This window comes from Fistularia commersonii, chromosome 33, assembly GCF_037954325.1.
Source record: "Fistularia commersonii isolate RoL2024-O1a breed Wild chromosome 33, RoL_Fcom_v1.0, whole genome shotgun sequence".
In the NCBI taxonomy this organism is placed as follows: domain Eukaryota; kingdom Metazoa; phylum Chordata; class Actinopteri; order Syngnathiformes; family Fistulariidae; genus Fistularia; species Fistularia commersonii.
This window is the reverse complement of record NC_141316.1, coordinates 10,018,730-10,029,493: the sequence shown is the minus strand read 5'-3', so window position 1 is coordinate 10,029,493 and position 10,764 is coordinate 10,018,730. Positions and strand designations below refer to the sequence as shown.

Genomic DNA, 10,764 nt, shown 5'->3' with positions numbered 1-10,764 from the left:
TCCAGAATCAAGCATTCGTATATTTGGAGTTTAAACAAGTCACAGCAGAAAAATCATTAAATAATTGTGAGGATTAGAGTATGTGAGCAGCACAATTAAAGGTTTTCTCTAAATAAATCCATTTGTCGCTGTGATTCCGGTTATATGGGAGCTTCGGTGCCGACGGCGTGGAATCCGACGGCCATCAAAACGTCTCGGCCGCCAGGACGAGGAAGCAGGGCAGCAGCAGAGCCGCCAGGCGAGGAGAGGCGGCGTCGGACGAAGACCTGTAGACCGTCCTGCCGCCCAGGGACTGGTTAGGACGAAACACGTCCTGGTACTGCATCATAACCGGAAACATCGTCATCTAATGGAGGAGACACCAGATCTGACATTTCACGGGGAAATGATTTCATGCAGGTAGCAGACCTGGCGGGAGTTTTTTGTTTTTTTTTTTTCTGCAACAAATAGTCGTCCTCTGGGGCCTCCCGCCAGACCTACCTCAGCTTTCAGCGGCATGTTTGGATTTTTTATTTCACGAAATCAGTGCATCCTCAGGGGAGCGCCAACCAGTTTCTCTCACGCCGAAACCCAATATGGAAATCGTGAAGGAGAAGCAAAAAGAGAGAAGAGGAAAGGAAAAAGTCTGGGATGGAGAGGAGGGACGCTGACTGGAAAGGCTGGAGTTGGTTGACCTGAAGCAGAGGAGGAAGGTGTGAATCCAGGAGAGCAGGTGGAGAAGCTGAGGAACAGGTTTTAACTTCCAAAAGTGCTTAAAGCTTAAGTGATTCTCAATTATTTTCTGTCACCTCCTCAGGGGAGAAGATAACATTTCACACCAGCTCCTCTGCACTCTGCATGACACTGTATCCTTATTAGCATAAAAGGAAGAAATATAGATCACCTTGCACCGGCGGATAACCTTATGAACATTTATAAACGTAACAATGCTTGCATGCTTTTGACGAAGAAGCTCAAGCGACTTGTCGGCGTCATTGGGGAACGATGTCCTCAATCAACACCGTCATTTATTTGTCTCCAAGCTTTCTGCTGCCAACATTTTTGGACGCAGTAAACACACCGGTCTTTCCTCGTCTCCCGCCAAAGTCACGGCGAACCCCAAGCGCTAAGCTAAGCGCTTTGTCATATTTCCTCGTCTTAGCTTTCAGGTGGCTCTTGTTTGTCTCGTTATCTCCGTCTATCACCGCTTTTCTTGTTAGATATTTCCCACAGTGTCTCTTGAGAGTGTGTTCACCGCGCTTCATATTTCCCTTTCCCGTGGTGTGTGCGCCACGGCTCGGCACAAAAAAAAAAAAAAGCTGATGCTACACCGTTAGCATGTCACCATTAGCTATGGACCGCTATTTGAGAAGCAATGGCTTAAAGAGAAATTGAGTCATCTTGGAAGAGGTGTTTTTTAGGGATGTTCTGGAGGGGAAAGAGACTGAAGAGTCTAAAACCAGGAATCGGGATTGGCGTTAGAGGAGAGGAGGAACTTCTGGCAGTGAAGTGTAGATTTCTGTGAACATGTGAGTGCAGGAGATGGAGGTGATGAAGAAGTGTAGCGCAGGTTGGTTCTCCGGGATAGAAACGACAGATGGAGGTAGGAGCAAGCGGGTGGACGACACCTTGTAGGCTACCGGTAGGTGAGAAGGTAGCCGGACCCTGGTGACAAGGAAGATGGAGAAGACAAAGGCAGAGCAGAGGAGCTGGAGGTGGAAGCTGCAAAGGGACGAGTGTTGTTTGGTTTTCAGGGAGGAGTTGAGAACTTCTAGCTCATGTGGTCGGGGAGACAGAGGAGAACGCTTGATGTGTGGTCTGCAAGGAAAGAAGATCAGGTGGTTCAGCTGTAGGTACCAAGAGAAGAGGTGGACCACTGAGGGGACTGAAGAGAGAAGATAGAGGTCTGAAGAAGGGAGAAGAAGGGAGATGCAACCAGAATGAAAGGTGAGAGGTGAGACCAGCCTCGCTGTCCAGCCTGGAGACGATGGCGTTGAAGAAAAGACGGGAGGCAGAGCTGGAGGTGAAGGCAGAGACGAAGATGTTGAGGACATCTTTGGGAGCCGCCGGGACGGAGAGGTTCAGGAATGAGTCCATCAGAAGGGACGGCACGTGGTAGATGTTCTGGAGAGAAGGTGAGAGAAGCCAGACTGAGATGGTTTGGAGTGAATATACTGGTAGAAGGATGCTGGGGTTGGAGCTGCCAGGCAGGAGGTCCAGAGGAAGTCCAAGGAGAAGATTGACCGATGCAGTGAAAGAGGACATGGAGTCAGCTGGTGTCGGAGAAGCTCTAATTGTTAACTCAAAATAAACAAGACAGGTGCAACTGGAGGACAACCAAAGCTGCTCGGACGCCGCAGATGTTACCGACGTTCTGCAGGAGGAGCTTCGATGGTTCTGGAACTTAGTTCAGATTCCTGAATCATCTGTCATCTGTTTACCGGCTGTTAAACCACCACTCCTGATTTAAGCAGAAAACTAGTTGCGGGCTTTGGTTTTCGCTGGAATTTAGTCACAGGAGGTTTGACGCAGATCCACGTGCTGCCACCAGCACCACCAACAGAAACCAGTTAATAACATCTGCCCCTTCTGCATTTCAATGTAATCTCACAGGCCGATTGTTTCTCCTGAACCCTCAGCATGCTGAGTAACACATACCAACTCTTTGTCCACCTTGATAGGGGTTTTGAAAACCGTCCAAACCACCGCCTCATCACACGTAGGCGTGGTCAACGAGCCGTTGTAGCGGTAGTACGCCCTTCGATCCACCTCGCCCAGCAGGTCGTCCAGGGAAACCTCCTCCTGGAAACGAACTTTGAGTCCTTTCGAAAACAAAACACGAGCGGGTCAGTCGTCTCCGCCGGGCGGTGGGGAAAACAAACACGACTCACCCGCGTCCTGGACGTGCATCAGGTAGCTGGTTAGCGTCCACCAGGGGTTCGAATCGGAGCCGGGAACCGGCGTGTGGTCTGCATGAGGAGGCTGAGAAATAACCGTCACCTCAATGAACCTTCTCTGAAGGTGAACGCGGTCGTTCTGACGGGGAAGGAAGCAACACTCACTTCTTCACCTTCTGAGCCGCCGTGACTCCTGTTGGTGTCCGCGGCCTAGGAAGGAAGGAGAACGTCAGTGCTCCTCAAAACGCTCCGGAGAAAGCGTGGAGAAGAGGTGGTGTCAGGAAAGGAAGGGTGGAGAAGACGGAGGGGAGAGAAGCTTTTTGGTTTGGAGACACTGAAGAGAAGACGGGAGCCGGCAGAGATGAAGATGTGGAGGTTCTTCTTTGAGAAGGAGGAGAAGATCAGGAAGGAGTTCATCATGTTCTGGGGATAAAGTCACACTGAGATGGTCCAGACGTGGACCGATGGAGGGACGCTGGAGATCTGGAGGAACACCAGAGAGGAGGTTCATGGAAGGAGGGGAAGAGGACAGGAGGTCAGCTGGGGTGACAGAAGAGGAGGATGAAGAGGAGCGAGTCAGATGGAGGGAGATGATCAGCCATGGCGACTCCTGGAGGGAAAAATAATTCAATTAAACAAGATGATTATTATTGTTGTTGTTGTTGTTATTTAAATCACTATTATTATAATTATTATTATTATTGCATTTACAACAACCAATTTTATTTTTATAATTATTATTCTTATTTTAAAACAACCATTATTATTATTATTATTATTATTATTATCATCATCATTATTATTATTATTGCATTTATAACAACCAATTTTATTTTTATAATTATTATTCTTATTTTACAACAACCATTATTATTATTATTATTATTATTATTATTATTATTATCATTATCATTATCATTATCATTATTATCATTATTATTATTATCATTATTATCATTGCATTTATGACAACCAATTTTATTTTATTATTATTATTTTACAACAACCATTTATTATTATCATTATTATTATTATTATTATTATAAGTAGTAGTAGTAGTAGTAGTAGCAGTAGTAGTAGTATTAACAATGGCCATTTATTATTATCATTGTTATTATTGTTGTTGTTGTTGTTATTATTGTGGTAATAGTATTATTAGTATTACTAAAAATAATGTTACTATTTTATTGATTTTTTTTTAAATTGATTTTCCCGATTCTCCTCATAGTTCCGCTGAACGCCACAGGAGGTTTTTCCTACCTGAGCCTATCAGGCTTTTTAATTCCTCTTCCTTCAGCCGAAGGGAATATTCAAACTTTTGTACTTTTTAAGACCTTAAAACACTTTACAGCCTTGACTTTGACACTTTATATTTTCATTTGTATTTCTTATTCTCCCTCCTTCCTACTATTATCTATTATTGTTATGTTTTACTTGAAACTCTGGCACAACAATTTCCTTCGGGATAAATAAAGTTGATAAAGATAAATAAAGATAAATAAAGACGGCCATTTATTATTATTATTATTAATATTATTATTGTTGTTGTTATTGTTATTATTGTAGTAGTATTAGTATTATTAGTATTACTAAAAACAATGTTACTATTTTATTAATTTTCCCCTGATTCTCCTTATATGGTTCCATCTGCTCTCAAATGGTGTCAAGAAGAACGAATGGATTTTACTTTTTCTGTGACATATTTCCCATATATTCAAGGTGTTAGTTTTGGTTGAGTTTCCCTGAACGTCAAGAAGAAGCAGAGCTGGGCCTCCAGGCTCCTGCCGAGGGTCGACGAGCGTCCAGGTCGTCACCTTGGCGTTCGGACGCTTCGACTCGTGCGCATCTTCATCAAGTTCAAGGTAGGTTTTCAGAAAAGCCCGGCGAGGTCGGAGATTCACCTCATTCATTTCGTGGCAGTGAAGATGAAGCCGATTTGCTGTCGGCCGTCCCGTCACACCGGGCGAACCCGGCTGATATTGATCTGTTGATGATTTCCTGGAGTGATCTGCCGTCAGCGGCGGCCTGACGGGCCTCGTGACATTTTACCCGCAGGTAAACGCCACTCCTCATTTTCTACTGGTAATTATGCACAGCTGCTCAGCTTGAGGCCGGCAAGAGGAAGAAGACGCGCCTCAGATTTGACCCCTGAGGAGTTTTTGTTGTGTCTCGAAGTGACGGGGGGTTAAATAAGTTTTATGACCGACAAATTAAACCCGACGTCTTCCGCAATCCAGACCTCCAGGCTTGAACGGTGCGTCATTTTAGCATCGTTTTTTTTTTTTTTTTTTTTGTTCTTTACAATATAATTTATCCGTTAAGAATCATCCTGGGGAATTTGTTCTCTGCAACGAACCCATCACCGATGAACCACGGACGATCGCAGGGCCGAGCAGCTCCGCCCGAGATCTTGGTGGCATGTGAAACATCCGCGCATCAAGGTGACCTTGTCAACATGTCTGCAGGCGGGCTGTTGTCATGGAAGCGGCCGTGCAAACCGTGTCGCAGAAAGACAAACACCGATCACTCATCTCAGACAGATGGTATACAAGACGCCACGCAACAAAGGATGTTAATCTGATAATTGCGCTGAGAAAGATAAAGCGCTGATCAAAGAGGAGACTATTGGATATTTCTCTGAAGCTCCTTCGGGCCTCGCCGGAGGCTTCCCGGTCCCATCTGGATCGGGCTAATTATCTCTGGTTTTACCGGTCCCATACCTGGCCTGTGAAGAACGCTGAACGTTACCTGGATGAAGAACCCCAGGACCGCCAGGCCGCCGGGGTCCGCCAGGGCGTCCGCGACCGACATGTTCACCCTCTTGGTCACAATGTGCATCTGGAGGTGGAGTTGCAAAGGGCGTCGGCGAGAGCGGGGCGACCCAAAGCAGCGGCGGGACGTTTGCGTGAAATACCTCCATCGGGTATCTCTTTGAATCCAGCATGTGCTCGGAGCCCTGGTGGTCCTGTGACGGGTCCCCCCAGTGGAAGTGGAACTGGAGGACGGTGTAGTCGAACCCCAGGCCGCCGCCGGACACCCGGACCAGGTCCTCCTTCAGAACGCACTTGACTAGGAGAGGACAGGGAGGGTGGATTGTGGAAAGAGGGGGTTGAAATTGGCGTCCGGTGATCCATCCAGACATTATCTACCGCCAAGAAGATTTTGTTGGTTTGTGATTAGATGTCTCGTCCGAATGGTCTCGTCGTGGCAACTGGACTTGAACGTCTTCGCTTGAAGACACTTCTTTAGTTCTGAGAACCAAGGAATCCTCTGGGATGAAGGGCTAAAACATCTTCAAGTGAAGACATTCAAGTCCAGTTGCCGGGACATGAAGATTTGGACGAGAAAGCTAATCACAAACATCATATTGAGACCAACAAAATCTTCTTGTTTTGACTCTTGAACCTGAATTTCTTCCCGGAGGCTTCTTCGGTTCCTAGAACTGAGGAAGCGTCTTCAAGCTACCACGTTACCAGTTACCACGCCCAGATGATTTCAACAAGAATTTTGCCGCGACCTGAAAGACCGAGAACTTTGAGTCAAACAAACGTTCACCCTCTCGTTCACATTCTTGGAAATTTAGGGTTTCCAATGAAGCTCCTGCACGTTTTCGAACTGTGGGAGGAACCCGAAGGAACCCTATGGAAACTCCAAACAGAACCCCCCCCCCCCTGGAGGAAACCAGGGTCCTGAAGCTCAATCCACAGGCCCTTGTGTTATCGTGTTCCCATTCTCCTATTCTTAGGTCTGCGATTATGACCCCTGGTGACCACATGCCGGCTGGAACCTGTATGGCCCGTGTTGACGATGTAGTCGATGGCTTGTTTGTTGTCAAACTGTGTGAAGGTGAAGGCGCCGAGTTGCCCGTGGAGCGCCGTCTTCTCCACCTCGATGTTGACGGGCGACTGGCGCTCGCCGTTGCATTTCGCTTGGGGCAGGAGGTACCACTCCGAGGGGCCGCTACCTGAAGGAGGCGGACAATGAAGTCCGGGTCATCGGCGGGGGGGTCGTCTTGCCGATACTCACCGCAGTGGTTGTCGTAGCACCAGGTGTGGACCGGCGGACCTGCGGGAAATACGAACGGACACGCTGCAGAGAGCCATCGCTCGCAGACTAAAAGGCGGCGTGTGATTTTTCCAACCCACTCGGAGAAAGCGTGCCGGGGGAGGCGAACACGGTTCGGCCGTTGGGCGCCTGCGTCGGACGGTAGGCGTTGGTGAGCGCCGTCCTTGCGGGAAACCTCTCGACCTGGAGCCGGAAAACAAGGCGTTACGTAGCTGGTGGGGACAACGCCTAACGCTCATTATGGGATGTGCCGATGAACGAATCTTGCGGGTTATTTGCAGCTCCGCAACAGGAGGTCATGTACTCTGTTTGACTTTTTTTTCCACCCCCGAACTTGTTTTGCAACTCAAGCTATGAAGCCGGTCGCCTCATGAGTCAGCGGGATTCTTTATGTTACATTACATTGCATTACAATGCATTTGGCAGACGCCTTTATCAACAATAGAGGACATAGGGACTGCAAATACACTTGCAAATACACGTTGCACAGGAAAATACACGATGCACAGGAGAAAAAATTTCCGCTCGTTTTATCTCGCTCTATTTCTTTCCAGATTGAGCTCATCGGAACCCGAGGTCGCGCTGCTGTCGGTCATCCAGATCTCCGGCCGAAAGAACGCAGATGCCGACAACTGGAGTGTGAAGGGCAAAATGTAACAACCCTTTGTTTATATTCCAAATGGCTTAGCTCACCTGTAGAACCGGTAGCTCCAAAGCTAAACAACTCCCAGTGACGTTTGCAGCTGCCGCCGCATTTTCAGTGCGCTGACAGCTGTCAGAGATAAGATTAATCTCAGCATCGCGAGTGGCATCATATGACTGCTGTCATTTTTCAACCACTCACTCGCCGACGGGGAATAATCAGGCGGCGGCGCGGAATATTCCGGTCCTCGGACCGGCGCCCCCAAGGCCAGTCTTTCGGGAGTTTGTCGTCAGCTTCCGGCCTCGGGGGATGAACTTAATTGACGAATGCAATTTAGGGGTAACGATGGGGGAGGGGATTAAAAATCACCAGGGTTTTGTTGACGTTGATCGGCTCCTTGAAGACGGTCCAGACCACGGCTTGGTTGCACATGGGGGTGGTCAGAGAGCCCATGTAGCGATAGAACTTATTCAGGTCCACCTCCCCGACGAGGTCCTTGATGGAGATGGGGTTGGAGAGGTTCGCCGTGCTGCCTGCAGGGTCAGAGAAAGTCCTCTCAGGAACCTTTGCTGGAAATTCATTGTTAAATTGAATGGATGTCAAGATTCGGTTAATGTATAATAAGTTTCTGTGTCGCTTGATGGCTCGGCCGCCGTGCATTCCTAAAACTGGTTTTCAGAAACAGGTGTTTTTTTTCCCGTCCGCCATGCAAAAGCCCTGTCGCCGTTTATCTCTCATCTCAGAAGGCCGTCTCAATGAATCTCACGAAACCCCCCGGGTCTTCTGGAAAATATGTCGAGCTTTAACGGGCCGTCACATTCCGCCGGGAGGTACCGTCAAACCGGAGAAGAACCCCACCTGTGGTGTTCATCAGCCGGGACGTGAGATGTTCCCACGGCTCGCTCGCGCTCTCGTCCTCCACCGCCTCCGCGACGAGATCCAGAAACGCGGCGGTGGCGAATGCGAACACAAAAAGATAGTTTCCGCTCAAACGCCGCTTTCCACTTTCACCCGTTCACACGAGGAATGCGCCGTTCCATGACTTACGTCGATGAAGAACCCGAGAACCGCGATCCCCTCCGGGTCGTCCACAGCCTGCTGCACGCTGAGGCCTTTCTTCAGGCTGACCACGTGCATCTACACGGGGGTGGACGAGGAGTGAAAGTGAAGCGCGGTCGGCGTGGAGGCCGGACGGGTTCGGGCGCCGCTCTACCTCCATCGGGTATCTTCTCCCGTCCACGGTGTGCTCGGACCCGGGGTGGTGCTCGTTGTCGCCCCAGTGAAAATGGAGCTGGATGGTGGAGTAAACGGCGTCGAGGCCGCCTCCCATGACCTCCACATCGTCCACCTCCAGAACACATTTCACTGTGGAAGGAACACTTCTGCCGTTATTCCTTCCGGACCAATCACAGGGCCGCATCTAGAGACGTACGACTATTCGCACATCACGTAGAGACATACAACCACGGACAACTCCGATGAAGCTCCTGCATGTGGCCTTCAAAACCACCTCAGGAACAGGTCCAGCATATCTGAACCAAATGATAAGACCTTATGTTCCCGGCAGAGAGCTGCGTTCCTCTAATACAAACCTACTAGCAGTAGCTTCTGCTCGCTCTAAGCGATCTCAGGCAAAACTGTTCTCAGTTCTACTACCTCAGTGGTGGAACAAACTTCCGGAAGCAACAAGACTAGCATCATCTCTCTCAACCTTCAAGAAACAGGTAAAAACTGTTCTCTTTCAGGACTTTTTACTGCGCTGATGGCCCAGATCAGGTTAGGAACCAAGTTAGGCTATGCAGTGTGTGTGTGTGTGTGTGTGTGTGTGTACGTTTGCGTACGTCTTTGTCTAAAAAAAAAAAAAAAACCTCTCTAACCCCAGCTTACTGTTCTGTATATTTCCTGTGCATCTTGTATTTGCAAGTGTTATTTGCAGTCCTGATGTCCTCTATTGTAAGTCGCTTTGGATCAAAGCGTCTGCCAAATGTAATGTAATGTAATGTTTGGATGGTTGGAGGAACCTGGAGGAACCCTGAGCACACCGTGCAGAAACTTCTCAATGAGGAATCCAACCGGGGACCTTCTGGCTGCAAGGAGGAGGAGGAGGAAGCTCCATTTGTGTAATATAATCCCAGATCTTCTTCTCCTTTGGGCTTCTCCCTTCAGGGGTCTCCACCTTCTCCACTAACCCTCCATCTCTGGGTCCTCCTCTCTCACACCAACTAGCTTCATATCCTCTCTAGCTTTGGTCCAATTCCAGCATCCATCTACCGATATATCCCCTCTCCCTCCTCCCTCCAAACATCTACCATACCCTCTGATGGACTCATTCCCGATCCTCTCCGTCCTGGTCGCTCTCCACATCTTCATCTCTGCCACCTCCAGCTCTGCCTCCTGTCTTTCGATCATCGTCGGTTATAATTCCAGATACCTGTGTGTGCGGTGAAATTGATGCTCTTGATGGCCTCCTTGGAGTCGAAGTTGGCGATGGAGAGATCCAGCAGTTTGGGATCCATCACGACGTCGGCGGTCACGATATTGAGGGGTGACTGGCGCGTTCCTCCGCAGTGAGCTCCGGAGATCTCCTGCCAGTGGTTCGGGGTTTGCTCTGCGAGGGAAACACGGTCTGAGTCCAGAGGTCCGGCGTGGAAAAAACCCGAGGAGGAGATCTTCTGAGGCAGCTTACCGCAGCCGGTGTAGCACCAGCTCGCTTCGCCGCTGGCCGACGCTGAGAAGGAAAAAGGTGACGGCGATCTCAGGAATCCCGTGATCCTCACACGTGGACGGAAGGATGAAAATGTCACTCACCATATCTCACCAGAGTCAGGCTCAGCAGGAGTCCTACCAGACGCATCTTCGGGGAGGAAAACGAAAAGCCGGGCGTCAGAATCCACGGAGGAGAGCGTCCTCCGTTAGCAAGACATCTTACCTCGGAGCCGGAGGAGGAACCGGCGGGATGTTGGAGATGGAGAAGCAGACCGAAGTGAGTCGGGAGTGTGTGTCACGTCAATGTGACGGCTGCGGCGGTGTGTGTGTGTGTGTGTGTGTGAATGGCTGTGTACTGTCACAACACCCACCTTATTGGGGAGACGCAAAACCTGAACACAAATGGTCCGTGAGAACAAGAGTCAGAAAATACAGGTGGATGAGAAGCGAGGGAGGGGCTGCGGCGGCCGGCGA

The 10,764-nt window shown here is 49.2% G+C and overlaps 1 protein-coding gene across 3 annotated transcripts; it reads right to left on the bottom strand.

Moving 5' to 3' along the window:
• Window positions 1–10,625, bottom strand: LOC147215007 (carbonic anhydrase 4-like). Of its 3 annotated transcripts, none has more exons than XM_086140900.1 (17): window positions 10,514–10,625; window positions 10,393–10,438; window positions 10,271–10,312; window positions 10,016–10,192; window positions 8,798–8,949; window positions 8,632–8,721; window positions 8,443–8,509; window positions 7,954–8,117; window positions 7,022–7,124; window positions 6,903–6,941; window positions 6,664–6,840; window positions 5,791–5,945; window positions 5,625–5,714; window positions 3,042–3,086; window positions 2,871–2,961; window positions 2,638–2,801; window positions 1–346 (listed from the first exon to the last, which is right to left on the bottom strand). In XM_086140900.1, exons 2-17 carry the CDS (start codon window positions 10,436–10,438, stop codon window positions 185–187), a joined length of 1,764 nt encoding a protein of 587 aa, XP_085997026.1. In that variant the 5' UTR covers window positions 10,514–10,625; the 3' UTR covers window positions 1–184. The 3 variants fall into 3 exon arrangements, 2 of the variants coding, with proteins under 2 accessions (XP_085997026.1, XP_085997027.1); XR_015104321.1 differs by having other exon boundaries at window positions 207–346; window positions 2,638–2,781; XM_086140901.1 differs by lacking the exon at window positions 2,638–2,801 and having other exon boundaries at window positions 154–346.
• Window positions 10,626–10,764: the final 139 nt, after the last annotated feature.

Excerpts from the sequence above, each read along its gene's own strand:
- LOC147215007 (XM_086140900.1), bottom strand. The coding sequence starts at position 10,438 with ATGCGTCTGGTAGGACTCCTGCTGAGCCTGACTCTGGTGAGATATG. Across the intron at positions 10,193-10,270 it reads CTGGTGCTACACCGGCTGCG|AGCAAACCCCGAACCACTGG; the intron begins GTAAGCTGCCTC and ends TTTCCCTCGCAG. Across the intron at positions 5,946-6,663 it reads CGTCAACACGGGCCATACAG|TCAAGTGCGTTCTGAAGGAG; the intron begins GTTCCAGCCGGC and ends GTCCTCTCCTAG.